Below are 23,821 nucleotides of genomic sequence, written 5' to 3'. Positions count from 1 at the left end.
AAATCTTGCAGGAAGATTTTGAACATGATTAGAATCCTGAGTGCTCAGTGTTGCGTGTCGAGGTCCCCAGGGCCACCCCAATAACTCACACATCACACAGAATTTTTGTTTAAGGTTTTTGGCATAATTTTGGCCACAACTTTATTAAAATACAAAAATGTGAGTGGTTGCTTAGGCATTGGTTGTGACTATCTGCCCCCACCATGGGGGACAGACTGACATTCCGCACGATGTGAAAGTCAGAAAAGGGGAATAAACTTGGGGGTAGCGACGGAGCAGGTAACCTGCTCTCAGCCCTCCCCAAATGCAACCAGAAGCTCTTGCAATGGCCCAAGCCCCCTTGACAGGGTGGACAAGCAATAGTTAGCCCCTGATTCCTTTAATGGAATCCCCTGCAGCAGCAGCATTAGAGGGGCAGGCACAGCCAATCCGTGCCCCTCAACCAACCAAACCATAAACCAATGCCTAACCTCAACCTTACAAGTTGTGACGATTTGCTACGCAGTAGGCAAAAACCAAATGGCCCTAGCCAATCAGCCAGATGGAAAAAATTCCTACCGGGCCCCTGCCCCAAGAGCAGATGACCCCATGACAGGCATAGCAAGGTCAAAGCGAACAACCCTAATTCTAGGGGGGGCGGGCAATCCGATGCACGGGCGAAAAGAGGAAGCCCTAGCCTCATGCAAGGAGTTTTAGCATTTCTGGCTGTCAATCAACAAATAGCAACATTAACTTCTTCCCAACAACAAGGGAAGCTCCAATCACATCAGTGGCCAACGATCAATTAGCCCGCCCCCAACTTTGGAGTGTCCTGGCGGCCCCCACCGCAACACGTGCTCTCCATGAAGGAGAACACGCTTTTCCAATTGCAGAGATTGGATTTCATGCTCAACTGAATGTGGTTAGATGGAATTTCACTCCAGACTTCCCTGGGCTACAGCTACCTCCTGTTATCACCAGGTTGGGCACCTCTTCCATACCAACAACCCCAGGCCTTTCGACTGGGGCAGGGACGGGTGCAGTTGTCACTGAAGTGCTGGTGGGCTTGGGCTGCTGCACAGTGGTGAGTGGGTGTTCTCCACTGTGTTTTATTTATTTATTTTAAAATTAACGTGGTTGAATATTTTGTAACATTGGAAAGTGCCCTGGGATCGCTATGAAGAGTCCTCTCCAAATTCAGTAAATAAAGCCACCATTTTAGGGAGGCATATGAAACATCTTATGTGTACTATTGAAAAATGGAAGGATTTTTGTTGTTTTTGTTCAAAGAGAGCAATTTGTGTCTGCCCCAGGTCCTGATAAAAAGGCTTGAACCCTAGGGTTTTTTTTCTTCCATTCATGCAATGGTTGGGGGGGGGGGGCAAGTGGTGTCAATTCTTCTCTCCATCTTCAGACCAATACATCCCACATAATTCCCAAGTGTTTCCATTTCCAACTCCCAGAAATTGGGGAAGGGGCACAGGAAAATTCATGGAGGAGAAGTTAGGCTCCATGCCACTTTGTGTGAAGTGGTTCTTTTCTATGTTTCTAAGTTCAGTAGAAACAACATTTGATATTCTTTACACCAACATTATTTCCTGTTACGATTTTTACTAATGGTGCGTTCATAAGAAATTCAGAACAGAGAAAGGGTTACCGCTGTATGTTAGCATTTTAGATATAAAGAACGCTTCAGCTGGGAAAATTAAGAATTAGTTAATTGGTTACAGAGCTTTAATTAAAGGTTACATATGGACTACTTCATATTTTTATTCTCTGTAACCAACTGGCAAGAACTAAACTTCTGTGCCACAAATTAGAGCACAAGCTTGTTATTCTTTAACCTGCAGAAACAGCGCAGGATGAATGTAATATATTTTATGTGTTGCGTGTGCTTTTCCCTTTCACTGTATCCACATCCAAGTCACAGGTAAGGTGATTTATATTTAATAGGAATCTTATGGGACCATCAAAAAGGGCATTTATTTGCTACTGAAATATCAATTAAGATAATATGCAAAGTAATACAGTAATCAAATAAACCTGATGGATAACATAAACTTTCTCCCCCCACCCCCCACCCCAAAGCTGCACAGGCATGCTAACAAATCTATTTGATCAATATATGGGATGTAAAAAAAGAAAAGGAAAAGAAAAGACAAGATTGACTGATGAATAAAATGAAACTGACACAAATAGGCTGACAGCCAGTTTCAAGTCTCTTTAGGGCAAATGCAATTAACTTAGAATAATAGACTCAAATTTGATGGTTAGAAATGCATTTTTATTAACAATCACAGCCTGAATCATTATGTGAGCTTATGAATAAAATTGTACTTATATTTAGCATATATGTGTGTATATACATATATCAAAGTATATATGAAGAAAAGGAGAGAACATTGTTTTTAAGCATCAGAATGAGAAGGGGGGGTGAAGAAACCTGATGAGATTTTAAATAAAGATACATATACAACCATATCTGTAAATATAGCAAGTATATAAGGATGCGGCGCTTAGATATACAGTATAGCATAGATCATCACCTCCCGCCAGCCAGCTAGTCCCTCAAACTCCTAGGCCTTTTGGGATATAGATCTGCAATCAGGGTTTTTACCAATTTCATTCTGAAGAAGAGAAGTCATTACTAGAAAACTATGCTCATTCTCTTTAGTTTAATAGCTTTTTAAAATGATTCATTTAAGGAAGAAAAGATTAACACTATATTTACCAAGTGTTTTATTTCTGCTAGCAATGCCATCACAGTGACATTTTGTAATCTAAAAAGTAGTGGGAGGATTGGTAGTGTCGACATTTTTTTCTACGGCATGTTTGTCATTGGACCCTATTTGCACAAATAATGTTGTTCTAAATCAAAAATTGATGGATGTGAGAAGAATAAGAGAAAGAGGATATGGGCTGAATATGATGCGATAGTCAGGGTATAATCTTCAGGATATGACTATGGGTTGACGCAAAGGTATGCCCACATATTTTTTTCCCATCTGGTCATAGCTACTTGTACTGCAGCAAAAGTTACTCTTGAGGATCCTTCACTTTTCGAGGGAAACCTTTTAGATGGAGGGTGAAAGTAGCTGTGCTAGGAAGGGGGGTGGGATGTGATTATGGGTATCAAGTCTTTACAGGATTCCAGGAATTGGGATTCCAAGATCCAGAGAGAGCTGGCTGCCAGTCCAAAGGGGCTATAAGCAGGTGTATGGTCTCAGATGGGCAGAAGTTCCACAACAGCAATCAAGGCTCAGATGGACTGGAAGCAAGTTTGCAGTCAAAACTAGACATGGTTAAGTTCCAGAGCAGCAGTCAAGGATCTGGCAGACCAGGAGCAAGAACAGATTAAAAAACAGACAGGCTGGCAACATCCAGAGAAGTAACTAATGGCCATAGGCAAGCGGTTAGGTCTGCCTTCCCTAACTTCCAGGTGTTTTAGACTACAACTCTCTGAATTCCTGACCATTGCCCAATCTCTCCATCTACCGGAGCACCACAATCAGTCATCTGTGGGCCAGGGAGGGCATGAGTTTTTTGCCTGATCTATCCAAATTCTTATTGTAGTCTTACATTCTCTTCTCCTTGTATGCTGCATTCTTGGAGACAATCATCTCCCACTACACATGGCTAGTATTTAATCCCTTCAGTAACACCACATGTCATCAAGCCCGAAGTCTTCCATTCCACTAGAAATTTTATACAGGTGTGAATCTTTTAACTTTTGGGTTTCTTCCTTCTGTGCACAATGTACCAGAAGAGTATCCCTTAAAAGCTTAGTCTCTCTCTCCCCCCCCCCCCCCGCAATTAATCAACTTAAAGGTTATTTCCAAGAGTGAAAGCAGTCAGTCACTTGACTAAATTGCCTTCATTTTCATGTTTACCTGCATAGTACATACGCATAATGTCAGTTTTGTAATTTTAGTTTGCTATAATTTATTATTTACTTGCCTTTTTTTGGTAATTTATCACCTGCTCTTCATTAGAATCAATGCCAGAGCAGGATATAACATAAAAATATATAACACGTAATAAAATAAAACAATCTTTTTTAAAAAAAAACCTAGCCAGCACAACAATAAATCAAATTTATATCACAAATTTATATCACGAGAACAACGAAACATCTAGCCAAATGCCTCAGAAAATAGAAATGTCTTTGCAAGCACAGAATGAATTGAGCCAGAATGGTTCTAAACTAGTGGCTGACTTGAATACTGTGGGGTGCTGATGGCTGCATATGCTCGTTTTGTTCTAGAATCAACGGAGGCTGATTTTTCTATATATACAATCTAGAGCCACTGCGTATTATTTTGCCCCTGAAAGTGCTTCATAAGAAGCTCGTTTTATTTCAAAAATGAAAGCAGACAGCAGATTGGTTCTGCATTACTCCATAATGTGTCCATTTGAAAGCAGATGGTCCTGTCAGGTCTCCACACCTGCCCAATGGTGTTGTGGGTGGGCGTCTACCAAGATCACAATCGCCACTTCCTTCTTCATTCACCTGCAACATGCGCAGGGAGAAAAAGGTGTGGATTACCTAATCAGGGAAGGGTTTTCAAATGTGTATTAACCACACCTATCCATGTGGACATCAAAATCTAGAACCAACCTGGACTGAAAGTATCCAGTGGAGAATGATTCCAGACTGAGAAAAACAACATTTTGGGGTCCTATAACTGGATTAGTTTGCATGGAGCCAAAGTCATAAACAGGGACTGGTGGTGCCTGCCTGATTACTTTTCCAAATAATGGCAAAAAGAACAAACCACAGGTGCAACAAAATCACCAACCCAGCACAGAGAGCAAGGTACCTCACATCCTTTATTCTGATAACCACCATTCCATTCCATTCGAGCACTTGAGACATTCCCTGCCCCCATCCAAGCTAAATGGTTTCCTAAATAAGCACAAGACCAGGTGTTTCTGATGGAGGAATGGAAATAAATTCTAAAACATCATGTGCAAAATTGGTAATCTCAGTTCATCAGTGCCAGCTACTGAATTTTTTTTCCATATTAAAAAGAGCAAAGTGTGAGAGACTAGGGTGCACATTTTAAGACATGCTGCTTAACAGTCAGGTATCGCCACCCCTTCTTAGAAATCTGAATGAGCCTTTGGCATGATTTCCTCCCCCCCCCCTCCTCAGTATAATCAAGTTGAGAAACAAGAAACATAAGGAGAAGCTTTATACTGAGTCAGGCTCTTGGTCCTTCTGGCTCAGTATTGTCTACACAAACTGGCAGGAGCTCTCCGGGTTTCCGGACAGAGCTCCTACCTGCTGGAATGCTGGTGCTTCTTCAGATGTTTAGGCACTAAGTGGTGGCCCTTCAATTCTTACTCTTGGTTGCAATTCAAAAGTCATTTACATGAGATCCCTGCATTGTAAAGGGTTTGACTAGATGATCCTCAGGATCTCTTCCAACTCTACAATTCTATGATTCAATGCATCTGAAGAAACAAAGGAAATCATGTACGCACATAGAAATGTCTGTATTTTCACTCCTACATCCCCCTCACTCAACAAGCACAGTTCTCTTGCACACAACTGACTTCTCTGAATCACAGCCTATGTGAACTCTCCGTGTGATTCATAGCAACAAGCTCTACATCTTAGAAAAGGGGCAACCTAGGAATGGTGAGTAAAACAGGATTCTCAAGTTTCTGCTTCCTGTGTGTTGATAATAACCCTGCTGAAGACTTCAGAACAGCCGGGAGAAGGAGAGCAGCAAAAAGCCAGGAGTGGACAGAAGAAGCATCTGTGCTTCTGGAAAACCCTGTTCCTGCTGCCACTGACTTGGTCTCAAAGATGCCTTGCATGTACAAACAGGCACTTGTGCTTGTGCAAGACAGCCCTGTTAAATCATTCTGATTTCCCCATTCCCCTAGACTAGAGTCTCCCTTGCCCCTCAGCTCATCTGCAGGTGCTCAGGACGGAGGAAAGAAGAAAGCTTCACTGTGTGAATAGAGTTTTGCACCACTCTTCTATGGCTCCCACCCCACATGTTTGCAGCTGCCTCTGCTGTTGCTTCTGCTCCATGGACTTGGTGTCATGCCTTTATTTCTGCTGCTGCCAAGTCTGAAGCGAGAGGCAGTCCAGGAAACAGGGCATCGGAACGGCACCAGAATAATCCACCCCAAGTCCAGCAAACACAAAGCTCTGCACTCGATTAGCCTTTCCTCTCCAGAGAATCTCAATAATATATGTGGCTTCGCGTGTTTTTACGGACGGAAGAAAGACCATAGTGATCATTTGATTCAATGGCTAAATAATACAAAGCATAGAAATCCATCCAGTAATTCTTGAAGTGGAGGGAATTAACATCACTGAGTGCATCAGTGAACAATGTCAAGCCCAAAGAGTCAACGCAAGGCCAGTTTTGCATCTCACATTTAGTGCTCAATCCCTTTCTTGATGAAGCGAAAGGGGGGGATTTGCTGTTGACTTTGATGGAAGCAGGATCAAGCCCTTTCTTTGCGAGCAGTGACATGGAAGGTGGTGTTATGAAGAATGATTATATTTAAAATAGCTGTGATGTAATATCAATGTCAAGTCCATTATTTAAACAGATGTAAATTTGCTCTGCTCTTGAACTCTGGTGAATTTTGATGGCAATATTAAAGGGATACTATTAAAACTACTTAAAACATCTATTTGTTGGAGAGAAAGGAAGGAGAGAACATGTGTACATGGCATTGGTGGGGACCTGGTTCAAACTGCTTCCTTAATCACTTGCTGCCATTATTTATTTGTAAAGCTTCTTATATTCTAGCAAATTATAATATGAATAAGCAGCTAAAAGAGGAAACAGCAAACATATATAGGATCATGTGCATGTACTTAAAATTAGCTTCTTTAGGACAATGTTTTTCATACATCTGTAGGTCTCCCTCCGTCCAATGAGCTCAGGGAACCAAAGATGGTATTATCCCATTCTGAGCTCGCACAGCTATGGAGCCCACTCTCAGTACCAGCCTCTGGTGACTACTAGGCCCCCAAATCCCAGCCAGTTCTACCAGTATTGGGATTTGCCTTGAAGCCAATCTAGTATCTGGTGTTTGTGTCAGCCATTTACATTTCTAAACTATGCCCTTGGCATAGTGCCAGTCCATGGCATTGTGGGAAATTACAATGGCTGCCAGATCCAGGTCACAGCCAGCTCAGGCATGACAGGAACTGGAGTCTTGCAACACCTGGAGCTGAAAGTTCTCCTTCCCTCCCTATAGCAATGTTTGAAGTTAGCGTCAACCAAACGATTTGGGAAAGTGGGGAGGGGGGCAATGAAACTCTGAAAAAGGTTGTGTTGCCAAACTCCAAACCCCTCATTTTCAGATTTTTCTCATCCATTAAAGTTGGCAGTTCTTTTAAGGATAACAAGCATATATCTCTCAGTCCATTATCACAATGTCTTGAGGAAGGGAACTTGCCATTAATAAATGCAGAGCACAGGGGTCAAAAATATCAATATGGAAAATGGAAAATATTTTCAAGTATTACATTAGTGTCAAAACTTCGGCTGATGGAGAAATCTGAGGAAAGTAATGCGCAGTGGAACAATGGAAAGAGAAGTGGCCGTATTTTAGAAGAGTGCATCGGCTCTCTGCATATCCTGAATTACAAGGCTAATTGCTTGTTTTTGAAAATGTGTGTGTGTGTGTGTGTGTATATATATATATATATATATATATATATATATATATATATATTAAGGCTAATTGGAGGGAACTGGCAAAAGTGCTCACATTTCCGAGTCAAATTGTACCATTAACAGGACATTTGGGGGCAGATCAGAGACTTCCTAAGATTCCTAAATTCCACAGCAGTCCCCCTCAAACTGAAACAAAACCAAGCTGACTGGTGAAACCTCCAAAACTTGAGAAGGGAAGGGATGAAGTGTGTGTGAAGGGGAGGGGGAACTGAAGGAATGAAAATGGACACATCTTGCCATCCTTAATAGGGAAGGAAGAATGAAGAATGTAGGTACTTGGAAAAATAAGCAGAGGAAGGGTATTGGGGGAAGACATTGCTGTCCCTAACCAGCAAAGAGGAAGGGGTGTGCCTGCAATTCCTCCTGTCGCAGCCACTATCTGCAAGGTACAAAACTTCATGCATTAATATTGTTTATGCTGCATTGTCACTGTGAAAGGGCTCTGTCAATAGTGCCTGCTGCATTTTCCAGAATTGGCAGCGATACTATAAGGGATATCGAAGTACCCATTTTTTTGCTCTGGGACCCAGACATTTTCCACTGTCTGAGTATTATATACAATGGGAAAGGTACAAATTAAGTCACTTTACGCATAAAACTGTTTCATTTGAAATCTAGTTAAAATTATTTTAATGACTTACGTAAAGTGAAATATCAGGTTTTCCCTTTATTCCTTCTTCTTGGCTTTGGCGTCACGCAGGCATATTAATGATTATTTGTCAAAGTCACACTGTTTGCTTACAAGGTATGAAGGCTTTTTAGACACTATGATGACAGCTTTTGATTCGCTTGATAATATTTGGAGTAAGCCATAAAAGCCAATCTCTGAACGAACAGACCACTTTTATTGGCTTTTAGTCCCATTACTGCTATCATAAGTGGTAAATTGGCCTAATTCAAGTAATGCTGCTGCGTCATACTGGAAAACCACTGCTTAGTTTTCAACTTTATTTATTTTTACATGGTTGTACTTTAAGATATGATGGTTAAAAACTAGTGCATCACAGCCCTACCAGAGGTCCCCTCTGGGGCATGGCTCCTAGCGGCCTGTGAGAAAGTGTGCACTCCTGGGTTGTGGTTCTACTGCTGCACCTATTTTGTGAATGAAATGTTCTCCGGTATAAAGCGTATTACAAAGCCCAGGCAGGAATATATGGAAAGCAGTGCATAAGTCAAGCCAGGACTCCAGTTGCTGCCAAATTATAAGCACAGGCGGGCTTTGCACAACAACAGTGAACTGTACTGTACTCGATAGGCTGTCCCCCAACTTTGGGCAAAAGTACAGCTATGGTTCTCTGCAGTGCAGGGGCAGGGAACATTTATCAGCTGCATTCCCTTACGAGCAGCCACATTTCAGTGTGGTTTGATGTTTTGTTTTATCCCTTTATATTTTATTGGAAGTCACCCAGAGTGGCTGGTGTAACCCAGTGAAGTGGGCAGGTTATATGGAAGAAGAAGAAGAAGAAGAAGAAGAAGAAGAAGAAGAAGAAGAAGAAGAAGAAGAAGTTGTTGTTAATATCCTGGGAAGTCATCTTAAGGAGAGGACACACCACTGCCTCATTCAAGACAGATGGTAGCTCCCTCTTCTCCATTCAGTCCCTCCCTGGACCCACCCATTCAGCCATATGGCTAGCTCTAACTGTGACATCCAGCTCTGTCTGAATCTGAGTGGTTTTATGCCTCACAAAGTTGTTACAGTAGGCCTCCCAGGGTGTCAGAACAATGCTCTTTTAGCTAGATGACAAAAGGCCATGTACCACTGAAAAAAGCTCTGCTGGACGGCTACTTGCAGGTGCAACGGTGCCAGAGAAGTAAGTTTTATTTACCGTCACCCTGTGGTGGGCATGATGGTGCAACCTCACCTGTGTTTGGTTAGATTTGGACTGAGTCAGAGTCGGAGTCTCATGCAAAAGTTCACTCTCACACAACACAAACACACAGGAGTTTTATTTCAGACTGATTTGTTTTAATGGTAAGAGATTAATATCATCTTTATTATTTATAGTCTAGAGAGTAATTCATGATTAAATAATATAAGAAGCCAGGCTACAAATTTACCTCTTAATTATAGATGCGGCAACACTGCTAAATTGTGTTCCTGTCTCCACTAAGTAATCTCTGGAATCTAGCAGAAGAAACTTGGCACCTGAGCCATTCCATCAACGTCGAAAGAAAGTGTTCCCCTTCCTATTCAAACTGCTTGCAGGGATTTTCCAGCAAAGCTGAAGTGAAGTCTAATTTGCGCTAGTAATTAGTACAAAGATGCATTGTCAGCCATGAGGCCTTTAAGAAAAAAAATTGGCCAGAGAAGCCCAAAACACCCAACTACTACTTCCCTTGTCTTTTAGTGAAATGGGTTAGAGCTCTCTCTCTCTCTCTCTCTCTCTCTCTCTCTCTCTCTGTGTGTGTGTGTGTGTGTCAATTTCAGGTTCTTCTTTTACTTTTGTCCCTATATTTGTTTACTTGCTGTTTCTCTTCTTAGATCACAAGTTGCTTTGGGATGCTTCCACGTCAAAAGTGACAAAATAACAACAACAATAGTAGCATCTGCAGCTTTGAATCACACATTGCTCCCATAGTGGTGTGTGGTCTATTTCATACCAATTTCCCATCCTGAAAAGAAAAAAGGCAACTTTTAAGCCTCATCTCTGCCAATTTTGAAAATACTGTGTCTGTAAATGTTGGTTGATCCTTCACTTAGTTGCAGTGTATCATCTTCTAAGTACTACAGCTTGATAAGTGTACAGAGAGATGTTTTTAATCTCCTTCCCTGCCCCCCAAGCCTCCTAAAAGTGTCTCCTGAACGATGTGGAACGGGGTGCAGCTGTGTTGGAGTACAGTAGCAGTCAGTGGCATTGTCGCCACTCTGACCTCCCCATCTTCCTTACAGTAAGGTAAAAGGTAAACAACCCCTGGACGGTGAAGTCCAATCAAAGGCAACTATGGGGTTGCAGCACTCATCTCGCTTTTCAGGCCGAGGGAGCCGGCGTTTGTCCACAGACGGCTTCCCAGGTCATGTGGCCAGCAGGACTAAACTGCTTCTGGCACAATGGAACACCTTGGTGGACACCAGAGCACACGGAAAAGCCTTTTACCTTCCCACCACAGTGGTACCTATTTATCTCCTTGCACTGGTGTGCTTTCAAACTGCTAGGTTAGCAGGAGCTGGGACAGAGCAATGGGAGCTCACCCCACTGTGGGTATTCGAACCACCAACCTTCTGATTGGCAAACCCAAGAGGCTCAGTGGTTTAGACCACAGCACCACTCGCGTCCCTGGCTCCTCCCAGTAGGCCTCAGCAATGCTGGTGATGGGAGGTCAGTTAAGCGTCATCCCAACCGCTATTGCCATGCATGTGAAGAATCTTTCACAATGTGGGTGGGAGGAGAAAATTTCCTTCTCCAAACTTCCTCCCATATCTTACTATCCAAGCCTATCATTTAAAAAAAGTTGTAACAGGTATTATCAGGGAACCTGTGTGAAATCCTCAGTTGTAACAGAAATATTCTACTGGGAAGGTTAGTTATTTCAGGCCTCCTCTGGTTCCTTGTTCTGCTGGAAATGGCAAGATGACTAAGGAAGGTTAAAGATTTGGAAAGGGCCAAATGTTTTTGCAAATGGGAGCTTAGATGGTGTTTTGATGCAAGCTGAGATGAGGCAAGGCCAGTGAAAAGCACACTGGACAGCTCCATGCAAGGCTCAGGCATGAGAAGAGAGCCCAGATGTTGCTTCAGAAGCAGTACATGTCAGGACTGAGCCTTATATAGGAGCTACAGCTCCATCTCAGTAGCTGAGATGTGTATCACTACGTAATGCCTATCATTTAAAAAGGGCCCAGTCATTGCTAGCAGAGGCTTGTTCCTATGGAGCGGGGAAGACTTGAGTTGTCTTTGGGCCAGAGGGGTAGTGGCCATGCGCACTCCTTGCAGAAGTGTTCCCAGTAGGGCTGGCCCCGAGGGGAATCCCCTCTCCCACTGGTTCCTAGCCACAAAGAAGGGGAGTCTGGTCCCAGGGTCTGGAAGATTTTCATAGGGACCATGGCAAGTGGGCTGGCCATATCCCCACCTGTACCCTGGAGCACTGAACCTGATCAGGAGTGGGGAGGGTGGAGGCACTACGGTGGCCTTTTTGCATTTCTAAAAAAACTACACACACACACAAAGGAGACAAATTTAGCATCGGATGTAGTTTGGCTCAGAGCCTGGGAAACGGAAAGAAAAAGGAAACACAAGAACCTATGGGCAGTATAACCAACAAAGCAAGTGTAGGGATTTCCATTTGTGCAACAGAACTTCTGCTTTGTCTCTGCTTCCCATACGCCCATGCGCTCCCACCCTCCACCAATCTGCTCAAGGTGATTGGGGAGAAGCCCAGAACAAATTTAGGGGGCATGTGACAGTAGGCCATGTTGAATTATTCAACTTTCAAATTCCCAAATGGAGGGGTGCGATGAGGTTGTAACATGACTTAGGAAAGATATTTTGGTCAGATTAATATAATTTAGTTTTGCTTGGTAAATAAATTGTGTGCAAAATTGCTTAGAAATCATTAAAAATGATTGCCAAGTACTTGAAGTTGTCGTTGTTGTTGTTATTTAGCATTACTTGACATTTTCAGAAGGTAAGATTATTGTTATTTTGATTTTCTGGTAGCAGTTTATATGTTGCTTCATCAGACGTAGATTTGCCAAGCTAAATGTTCTCCAATCACATAAATAATAGCATATTTGAATTCCTCACATCCCATGCATGTTCCAGCCATGCAAAAGCACAAAAGAGGTGGCTGAGGAGAAAGTGCAGCCTGGGGAGAGTCCTGACGGTTCCCTACCCATGCAGTAATTCCTGAGTTGTTCAGTGAGAGTTAAAGGTAAAGGTAAAGGGACCCCTGACCAGTTGCAGCGTTCTTCTTGCTTTATTGGCCAAAGGAGCCGGTGTGCAGCTTCCGGGTCATGTGGCCAGCATGATTAAGCCACTTCTGGCGAACCAGAGCAGCACACGGAAACGCTGTTTACCTGCCCGCCGGAGCGGTACCTATTTATCTACTTGCTCTTTGACGTGCTTTCAAACTGCTAGGTGGGCAGGAGTCAGTGAGAGTTAGATGGAGTCAAAAGAGTTTTAAGAATGAAACATTATTTAAAATAGACAACCAGTATTGGGAAGTTATCAGGATGGGCAGCACAGCTGGCTGGCTGGTGCTGTCCTAACAGAAGCATTTCCTACACCTCCCTAGTTACTGTAACATTGTTTCTCTGAGTGCATTTGAAATCCTTCCCTTCCCAGGAGATTGCATTGCAGAGTTCAAGAGCCACTCAGCTTATAAAACTGCAATTAATAGCAGCAAGCTGGAAGTATGCTACATTTGATAGACTCTGTGCCCACTGGAAGGGAGTCTTTAAATCTGCTTTTTTACAACTTAAAGGAAGGGTTGCATTGATTAATTCACTTGATCATAGGCCCGAAGCTGACAAGGCATCTTCCAGAGATTTTAGCCCTCTGGGATTGGCATCATCACTTTTCGGTCACATTTTGCCCTGCTCTTTAAAGTGGAGAGGAGTCACCTAAGGTTACACAACTTGTGTTTTAAATATTTTACCTGATGCCCCCATGAATAAGTAACTCTGCCACTAGCAATCTTTTGCTAAAATACATCTCTGCTCCAAACTTCAGTTAACTAAAAAAGCAACATGGTTTAAAATGGGGAAAAGACCTGGCTCTTTCCTCTGAATGACTGGCTGCATGCACACACATACTTTCCAAAAAGCTCCAACAGCGTCCACAGGTCACCACATTTTGTCAGGAAGGGTCATAGCTCAGTGGCAGAGCATCTACATCGCATGTAGAAAGTAACAGGTTCAATTCCCAGAATCTCCCCGTACGGCTGGGAAAGAGTCATTGTCTTATTGAGCTAGATGGACCAATGATAAGATGGCGTCTGGTGTTCATATGTAAAAATCCCAACACTACTGGTCCTCCTAAATTTTCTACTGCATGCCCTCCTTTAAAATAGCACAGGGGTGCCTTCCATGTGTGGGTGGACTATAACCTCCATAATCCCTGGCCATTGGTTGTGGTAGCTGGGGTTTATGGTAGTTGTATTCCTACAGCATCTGGAAGGGAACACTTTGCTTGCTCCTGGAATAACACATGCCAATGCTTTGTTAGGAGACGGACTGCAAAACACCTAGTCTCTATAATTTCCCCCATTTAAAATCTGCTCTTCCAGCAACAGCAGCTTGTGCCGATGGGAATTCAAAGGGCTTAACCTTGGCTGGATCGTGTCCTACATTTGTGGCTCCTATCCCTCTCCTTCTCCTTCTCCTTCTCCTTCTCCTTCTCCTTCTCCTTCTCCTTCTCCTTCTCCTTCTTCTTCCAGGGGCTGATGCTACTGGAATCAAATATCAAACAACCTCCTCAAAAAGTGCATGGCTCTGTCTTCGGCTCAGCATTTCCTCCACGAATGAAGCGGGCTATGACCTTATAGCCAATAAACACTTAATGGATACATTATAAAGATCACAACCTCTTACTAGTGCACACAATGATGGCACTCGCAGCACATAACGTATTATTTTGCAAAATGTTTTGGAAGCTCTGAGGGCGCAAGGCACTATATAAAGAGAGCTACTACGCCATATCTTTATGGCATCTTTCTTCCACTGTGTGGTTCACGGCTGTTGTTTTTAGAAGGCACAAGTAATCAATACAAAACCAGGAATAAAAATAACTTTCCTTTAAAATTGGATGCTGAAAGAACATACTGCTTTCTTGCTTTTGCAGACAGGATCAGGTTCTACTATGCAACTCACTCTTTTTGCTGAGAGACCTGAAAACTAATATTTTTAAGTGGTGCGGAGCACAAATAAATAAACATAAAAATCATTAATAAAACATTGGGGCAGCAGAGAGGGGAATCCTGTTCATCTTTCTGCTAGTTGCTTCCTAACACACCCAGTGCCCCAAATCGTCTGGTTCTATCCCTGCCTTCACATTGATGACTGGTAGCTTGCTGCCTATAGAGAAGCCAGAACTACATCTCCCTTTCCCATCACACCACAGAACTATGGGAACAGCCAAAGCTTAGAGGTGGAGCATCTGCCATTTATGCAGATAGTCCCAGGTCCAATCGCCAGCATCTCTTTGTAGGCCTAGATACATCCCCTATCTGAAACCCTGAAGAGCCGGATGGACCAATCACTTATTCAGTATGTTCCTAAAACAAGTCATATGTGTTTCAAGACCAATAAGCCCAAATCAGCCTCTGTAGGCATCCAGGAAAACCTTCCAGGTAAGAAACTCTGGTACCCAGAGGTGGTACACTGCACATTTCATGTTACAAACTGAGCAAACTGAAAACAGCTATGTGTTACTGATGACCACTCTGATCTGCAATGCTAATACATTCATCAAGGGTGGGGGACCAACAGTTCAAAGGAGTTCAAGGTGGCATACGTGGTTCTACACCTCCACAACAACCTGTGTGGTAGGTTAGGCTGGCAAACAATGGCTGACCAAAGGTTACTTGGTGAGCTTTATGGCTGAGTGGAGATCTGAACCCTGGTCTCCCAGGTCTTAGTTCAATATTATAACCTTACTGGCCTGTTTTGGGGCACCATCAGCAGCAGATTCCCATGGGCTGCACTTCCCATTGGCACAGTGAAAGCCCCTACAGTGGTGGAGTCCCCTGCCGGTGGGCAGGCCCCTCTACCAAATGCTATTCCCCCTCCAGTAGCAAAGATAATGGGAGTTGCTCTCTTAGTTAGTATACCTATTGCACAGGAGTAATTGCGCTAATGGCCCTGTAGCAAAAACAAGAGAGACCTGTGGCATTTTGAAGACGAGACTTTGTCTACGGTGAAAGGCAGTCTATACATTCTGGCAGTGCCGGATTTACATATAAGCTAAACTCTCTTGGGGGCCCCAAAAAAATTTCAAAGGAAAAAAACACCTAGGTGTACATTTCCAAAATATAAGATAAAAAATAAAAATAAAACCTACATACAGCAACAGTGTTTCATGTTGTGTAGGCTCCAATGATGTAAGTAATGGCCCCCGCCTGCTATATAAAGGGCCCCATTACCTTCAGTAGCTTAGGGCCTCATCAAACCTAAATCCGGCCCTGCATACTGGAAATAAATAAATACATTGTGGCATTACTTTTCATAGACAAAAGACGTTTTCATACTATGTGCACCATGGACGTTCAATGCTGCTGCCTGCAGTTTACAACTAGGATAGCGCTGTCATCCTCTCAGACTAAATGTGTTAGTCTTTTGGCAGCCACAGTTTAAAACTCTGTTGTTTCCATTATCATGCAGATGTGAGAACAACATGCAGCTATGTCGAAACATTGCGTATTTTTGAGACAAAACATGTTCTTCTCCTTTGCTCCTTCTAATTCTAATGTATTTTTCAAATGAATCTGAGCAACAGCAAACCAAATGCCACCAAGACGTGCATCCATCTTCCATTAAATCTTTTAATGTCATTATTTGCATTCCAGCCATAAACTTTTGCCAAGCATAATTTCGCAGATACCATTTCTCTTTCCTGCATCCTTACTTTATGTCAGATGCTTCAAAAATTCATTTTGACTGACGGATGGCACCTATGGCTAACATTTATATCACTATATCTAGAAACTAGGCCCACTTCCAATGGGGCACCTGAAACTTTCCTTAGATTTTTATTTTTTTTACTCAGGATGAAAAATTTGATTACTGAAAAACAGGACTCTCTAAACTTTAGGCCAAGCCCCAGAATAATCAAAATGCACTTGCCACTGCTGTGGAGTTAGGAGTTAACCACTGTTGAATTAGACTCTGTTGTGGAATATTACTGTTATTAGGAAGTATTTCCAGTGATAAACAGTACAACTCACCTTCTTTCAACAACGTTGAAGTATTTTGCTGGTCATTTTCAAAGCTCGGTGTTGTTCTAATTTTCGCTTTGTCTATCTCTGCTTCTGACATCTACGTGGTAGGAAGTAAGATAGTATCAGTAAGTTTGAAGTTTGAACATGGTGGAAACAATCCCTGCAAAGTTAAAACACTTTATGCCTCAAAGATTTCTCTACTCAAAAGTCTCATTGAGCTCTGTGGTGCTTATTCTTCGGTATGCAGGTATAGGACTAAAGACTTAATTATATCCCACTGTAATCCATGCAATGTGCAGTGTAATCCTAATCGTGTCTACTTAGAAGTAAGTATGTCGCACTTAGTTCAGTATAGTCTCCTCCCTAGCAACTGTGTTTAGGATGGCAGCTGTACAGCACAACCTTATTTCTGCATGTCTACTCAGAAGTAAGTTCCAATGAGTTCAATGGGACTGACTTTCAGATATGTGCATACAGGACTTCAGCCTTAAAAGAATTTAGCTTTGGGTGGGTTTTTCCCATTCTCTATATTTATATACTAAGAAATTTGTGCCATGTTAAATAAAGCACATTTCCCCTTATTTTTCTAAAGATGCTGTATGCTGTAACATCTCTTGCATTAAACCAATATGCCTTTTCGCAGCGCTTTATTAATATTACATGCGTTCTTCGATGGCACTCCTATCAATTTCACGTTGAGATGTATTAATAATACTTACGAGTAAATTACAGCGCACAGATATGCCGTGCTTGGGTAGGATGTACCCCTCTGCCTGCTTAATGTGATTCTAAACAGCAATAAAGCAAGCTATTAAGCTGCTCACAAATAAATATCAATAAAGAGAAGTTCAGCTAAAGTGTAACCAAAATTTTCTTTGCTACCATCCCCAGCCATTTATCTCTCCTAATGAAAATCACCAGCCCCCAAAGCATGAAAAATTACAGTACCTGGGAGTGTTATGTGTGTACATTAGCCTGCTGAGTATTATCTGGATTTCCTGTTGTAGTTTACTTCCACGGATAGCTAGGAAAAAAACAATAACACTGGGCTGTCCAGTCTTCTTCTAATTGATTTTCATCCTCTCAGAGTCCAATTAGCTCAACCATTGCCATAGGATTACTTGTACATTCCAAGCAAAAGAGGTGAAGATAATGAGGTCCAGGAGCCTTTGCTCAGTCTGCAGCCTCCCAGGTTGTGTAATGTCCAGCATTCCCTTACACTGACAAAACTAAAAAGATGAGCACGGCAGTCTCTCTTTCCTCTGCTGTGTAGTGTCAGATTTGACTTGCAGCCAGAATCAGCCAACTTAGTGCTAAAATGATTTTTTAAAAAATAATAATCTTTTCTAGTTAAAAAGTTGGGTTTTTGAAGAAACTACATAACAACGCTAAGAACGGTACAGACCAAAAACTGCAATTCATCTGGCAGTGATTCTGTATAAAGGAAGAGACACGTGATCAGCTGTGCCCAATCTGAACGTTGTTGACCACTCATGGAAGCTGTGGCCCTCCTTGAGAATGCTGGACTACACTTCCCATCACCCCTGACTATTGACCATGCTGTTGGGGGGTCATGGTTCAGCAACATCTGGAGGCTCCTGTTCAGCAACATCTGGAAGCTCCTGTTTTCACAAAGTAAAAAATAAAAGTAAATGAAATGGTTGGTATTTCTTTGAACAGCTATCTGAAAAACAAAGGTCCTGATCAAGTCAAGTATCAAGCTGTTGTATATTTGCACGACACTATTGAAATCAAGGCTGGACCTGGATTATCTGCAAGCCTTCCATGCAGCCAGTATGACTAAAGGTGTGTATACAGTTAGTTCCTGTTTTGAGAGGAAGTGCTTGAAAGGGGAACTTCCTGTAGACGTGTGTGGGAGGAGGAAGCCAATGTGGGCTTGGGGGCTAATAATAATAATAATAATAATAATAATAATAATAATACCCTGCCCATCTGGCTGGGTTTCTCCAGCCTAGAAGAAAGCAGGGTTCCCTGTCTACTATACTTCAATAAAGCTGTTCATGTTTGAGTTTACCGAAGCAGCTGGAGTTTGTTTCTAAGAAAGGCAGCCCAACTGCTCAAGAAGGCAGATGGGTGTGAGGCTTGGATGGAACCATTGTCAGTCACATGAGCAGGAAGGGGCTTACAGAGCGTCCATCTAAGCAGTCTGGTTGGAGAGCTTCTCAATGGTTGCAGATGGGATGGTTCTTTTACCCCCACAGCTCAAGGACTTTCCTGAATTCTGTGGGCTAGTTTAGGGGGCTGCACAAGTGGCCTTAAAAACTAGCTTTGTGGTGCTTCTCTCCTCTCACTTCTTTCTAGTCTCTGCACCTTTGACAAAATAATAATAATAGACAATATTGGAGTTGTGGAGGTTGAAAGCGCACCTTTTGCATTTCAAGAATTATCCAAACAAAAAGCCTTTTGGCTCGGCTCTATTAAATCCAATTAGCATATTCAACCCATACCTATTGCACTCTGGACAGAAAACTGGAAGCCAGCAGTAGGTTTACTTCCTACTGAACAACTGCATAGAAATCTAGCCAATCGTGGTTCATCTTATGGATGTAGGTAAATTGGCTAGGGGCTTTATTCTGTGAACTGCCCTGAGACCCCTGGGTATAAGGAGGTATATAAATTCAATGAATGAATAAATAAATAAATGATTTAAAAATAAAAAATTAAAGCTGAAAATTAAATGAGACTTAACAGGTTCCAGTTATAATAATGTTTGGCTGCTTACAAAAAACTATTCTGCTTCAGCAGCAGAGTCCAATATGCTGCACCTAACTATCTATTGTCCAGTTTCTTACCCTTCTCCTCCTGCTTGCATTAGGCTAGTCTCTTGTGATCTGTGATGACTCTTTGAAGGTCAGGTTCAAGGTCATATATAGTGGACTTCTCTTACACCTTGTTTGAAATTCAACAGGAGCTGGATCAAGTGCAGCCAAACAGAAAGCAAGTACCAATTCTCCTTTGCAAGATGTGAGTTTTGGAACTATTTATCGTAGAATAAATTCAGTGTTATCTTCCTGCAATATTTATAAAATCCTGTATGGCATTTGCCGCCCAATATTGTAATCCCAGATCCATGTACTCATGTTTGTCCAATAAATAATAACATATTCCTTTTGTTATGACAGAAGCTGCTTCTACTCTCGCATCACATGTCATTCTCACTCGCAGGGAAAAAATGTTTTTGCTATGTGTGTATGTGTGCATTATTTCTTTCTTTCTATAACTTCATGGGCAACCTACCATCTCTGGTTAGTAGTGAAGTGTGTGTGTGTGTGTGGTGAAAACATTAGAGCAGCTGAATTTTTATTTCGTATCATTTTTGACATGGGAACAATTTGTGCAAACTCAAGCCTGTAGTAATATAAGTCCCTGCAGGATACTTGTAGTTTCTCACTCTCTCATTCTTTCCTTGCCCAGTACAGCGGTACCTTGGATTACAAACACTTCAGGTTACAAACACTTCGGGTTATAGACTCCGCTAACCCGATAGTACCTTGGGTTATGAACTTTGCCCCAAGATGAGAAAGGAAATTGCACGGTGGTGGCAGCGGGAGGCCCCATTAGCTAAAGCGTGCCTCAGGTTAAGAACGGTTTCGGGTTAAGAATGGACCTCTGGAACGAATTAAGTTCATAACCTGACTTACCACTGTACCAGCGACTGCTCAAGTGAGCTGGACTGAGTTGATGGATTATAGCCAAGTTAGATAATAACCTGATCCTAAGCACACCTACTGGGAATTAAGTTCTATTTAGATCAATAATTCCAAGTAAATGTGTTTAGGATTAAGGCAAATGACTGATCCTATGCTCTTCTACCAGGTGAAAATGGAGCATAGGAATAGAAACAGATCCCTTCCTCCCTCCCTCGAGGATGTGGTATCTTGCAGAGCATCTAGAAGCAGACTTTGGCCTGGTTCAGATGTAGTGCTGAATTATCATTAAGTGTTGTATGCATGAATCTCTGGCGCATGTGTACTTTACCCTCCGCTTTCCTTCTCTGAGACATTCCCCCCTTCCTCCTCCCTCTACACACACACACACACACACACACACACACACACAAAACAAAACAAAACACAGCACACCATGTTATGGGTTTCCCATCAACCCTCCAAAGCAGATATATAGGACACATGGAGGGGGAGAAGAAGTCCCATTGATTAAGTGGACCTTATTCTATGCATGCAGCAACTGAGTTGCATCCTAACCCTTTTGCTTGGTATAAATCCCAAGCATAGCATCTGCTTTGCGGTACCATTTTCTGGTACATTCTGCTTGTGGAACTGCACAGTCCTAGCAATCGAAGTCCAAAATCCCAATCATCAGTACTCTTTCCATCAATATTCCTGGTCCATGGAAGCAGCCTCCTAATGGATGGCACCATCCCATCCATTTTTCAAGCTTTTTTTTTATTTTAGGTGGGAAATATTTGAAGTGTGCATTTTAGAATATCTGCTTGGCTTGTCTGGATATCTTTTAATAATTAATGGAAATTCAGAGTTAAAATATATTGATAATGTGCTTGAGGTGGGGTGGGGCAGCTATCTTTGCACATACATTTTGAAGAGCTTCCCAGAGTACTCCTTTTGAGTGTCTGATTAACTTCCAAAGAGGAAACACTACTCTACTTCTCGATCAATGACTTAACAGCAAATTGTGTTTTCCAATTTATTCCCAAGGCTCATGTTTGTTCTGAGTTCTATTACTGATGCGGAGAAAGTGGTTTGCAATAACTTTTTTCTTCAGTCAAACGTCGTTGCTGCAGCACATTATGTAGTCAGTATCCTCATAACAAAGGTAAGGCGGGACAATTACACAACAGTTGAGCAGAAATAAAGCCGGATCTTTCCTGTTCCTCTCCTCTCCATGGGCATCTTGTCTGTCCTATCATCAACCTGTTAAACCTGAAGGTGCTGCTGAATAATTCTGGCTGAGCTATTGGCGGGGAGGACAACAGTGGCCACCCAGGACTTGATCAGAGATGAGCATGCTGACTTGTCCATATTATCTGAGGAGTGGTGAAAGATTTATACGCTCTGAAGAGAAACCAACCAAGGAAGAGTGGCTGATTAAACTGACGAATTGTGCTGAAATGATGTAGTAAGTAACAAGTAATCAAACCCATCCATTCTTAAGGAAATCAGCCCTGAGAGCTCACTGGAAGGACAGATCGTGAAGCTGAGGCTCCAGTACTTTGGCCACCTCATGAGAAGAGAAGACTCCCTGGAAAAGACCCTGATGTTGGGAAAGGTTGAGGGCACAAGGAGAAGGGGACGACAGAGGACGAGATGGTTGGACAGTGTTCTCGAAGATACAAACATGAGTTTGACCAAACTGTGGGAGGCAGTGGAAGACAGGAGTGCCTGGCGTGCTCTGGTTCATGGGGTCATGAAGAGTCGGACATGACTAAACAACTAAACAACAACAACAAGTAACCAAGGAGGGGGGTTATTAAAGATTGGGGAACATTTGTGGAATATCTGGAAAATTATGGTATGCAAGTAACTGCATTAGTAGGGTTAACTTAAATCAAGCAGTTAAAATCATTATCGAGATAAATTGTAGAATAACTAAAAAATGGCGTAAAGTGGAAAATGCAGTGTTAAAAATTTAAATAAGACAAGAAACTACAAAAGGGGGGGAGGGAAGTCTAATATGCATTTGTATTGAAAGTATGTGATTGTAAGGTGTGCATTTGTAAACTTTTGAAAATTGAAATACAATTTTTAAAAATATATATTATCTGAGAAATGTCTCCAGTGGTGGTAGCCAATGTGGTGCCCTCCAGATCAACTCTGATCATTGGCCATGCTGGCTGGGACTGGTGGGAGTTGGAATCCAACAGCATCTGGATGGCATTGCGTTGTCTACTCTTGTTCAACACTGACTTGTCAGTGGTACTCTGTAGCTTCAGACAGGGATCTTTATGAATCCTACCTAGAGATACCCTGGATTAAACATGGGACCTTCTGGGTGCAAAGCATGTGCCCTACCACAGAGCTCGTCCTCAAAGCAGTCACTGTGGTTCATTGTAATTCCATTACCCTTATCAAGTGCCTTCTTTAGCAGGCCTCCAAATTCAAGTTTAATGCATTGCTACAAATCTACTCCAATAGCAGTTTTCTTGCTCAAACTGACCAAAATGACCTCAGGTGTCATGTTGGTTCTGAAAGACCAATCTGCACCTTCCAAAATGTCTGCAGCCAAGATACTGCAAGATCTTTCATACAAAGACGGTTAGGTGCTCCTGTCAACAAGTCATAAAAATTTGATGTTTAATGCATTCTCATACATTTATTGAACAAACCACTGTGTAAAAAAAATAAAAGTGCAAAATCCAAATGATAATTACATTAGTTTGGGAGGCAGATATTAGGTCTCCCTTGAGTTCAATGGAGCTTCCTTCCTGATATTTCTTGCACAGCTTTATAGCCCAGTCCTAAGGATGTATAGCACAATGGTGCTTATCCCCTATTAAGTGTGCTTAGTATTGCAGCCTTAGTCATCTTCCCTTTACTCCTAAATTACAACTCCACATGCAGGCACTATTCCAAATGTATAAATGATATATAATGGCACTATGGCAATTGTTCCGTCAGCACAAGCATTCTAGCTCACAGGTAGGGGATCTGCATTATTGGGACACTTGCTTGTGCAGGTGTCCCAGTTGCCTGGAACTCCTACATACAAGGAAGACCTCACAAGTTACCTTCTATATATACAACCGCATACAACAAGTGGTTGATTAAAAAAAGAAGACCTGACACTGAATGTAGAGCCAAAAATATGGCCCTGCTCCAATCTGTACTGAGTAGGTGCTACATGCACCAACCTAACACATGGATGCTGTTACTGTCTGCATGTTTTTAATGTCTGAATCAGCAAAGCACCTTGAATAATTTCAGAGGTCTTCACTTTGGTTCTGGGTGCTTCAGAGATATCCCATATTTGCTCTCTTGTTTGCAGCTTCAGAGGGTGTAGTATTGTAACATGGTTACCATAAATACTTTCCAGGCATCCTTACCTAGAAATATTTGCAAACTAAGGAAAGGTCAACTGAAGCCTGTGTTTTGTTAGCCCAAAATTGGAAAATGAGCGAGGTCCCAACCAAAGAAGATTGGCAACTTAAGTTGACAGAATATTCACAGCTTGCAGGCTTAACATATAGAATAAGAGAACATACGGTTAAAGAAGATTGGAAAACGTTTATTGAATATATGGAAAATAATTGTGCACAG

The 23,821-nt window shown here is 42.1% G+C and overlaps 1 protein-coding gene across 1 annotated transcript in view; it reads right to left on the bottom strand.

The window, feature by feature from the left end:
- Window positions 1-17,600, bottom strand: part of MDFIC2 (MyoD family inhibitor domain containing 2) — a gene marked incomplete at its 3' end in the record, with an annotated part of 40,316 nt that extends 22,716 nt beyond the window's left edge. Inside the window, exons 1-2 of the mRNA XM_080996105.1 lie at window positions 17,514-17,600; window positions 16,572-16,662 (exon numbers count right to left, since the gene is read on the bottom strand). Coding sequence (XP_080852231.1) covers window positions 16,572-16,662 — 91 coding nt within the window. The 5' untranslated portion in view covers window positions 17,514-17,600. The remainder of the gene's footprint in view (window positions 1-16,571; window positions 16,663-17,513) is intronic.
- Window positions 17,601-23,821: the final 6,221 nt, after the last annotated feature.

The sequence above is a fragment of the Podarcis pityusensis genome, assembly GCF_964106645.2.
Source record: "Podarcis pityusensis genome assembly, chromosome: 2".
Lineage (NCBI taxonomy): Eukaryota > Metazoa > Chordata > Lepidosauria > Squamata > Lacertidae > Podarcis > Podarcis pityusensis.
The sequence above is the reverse complement of the archived record's forward strand: the minus strand, read 5'-3'. Positions and strand labels throughout refer to the sequence as shown.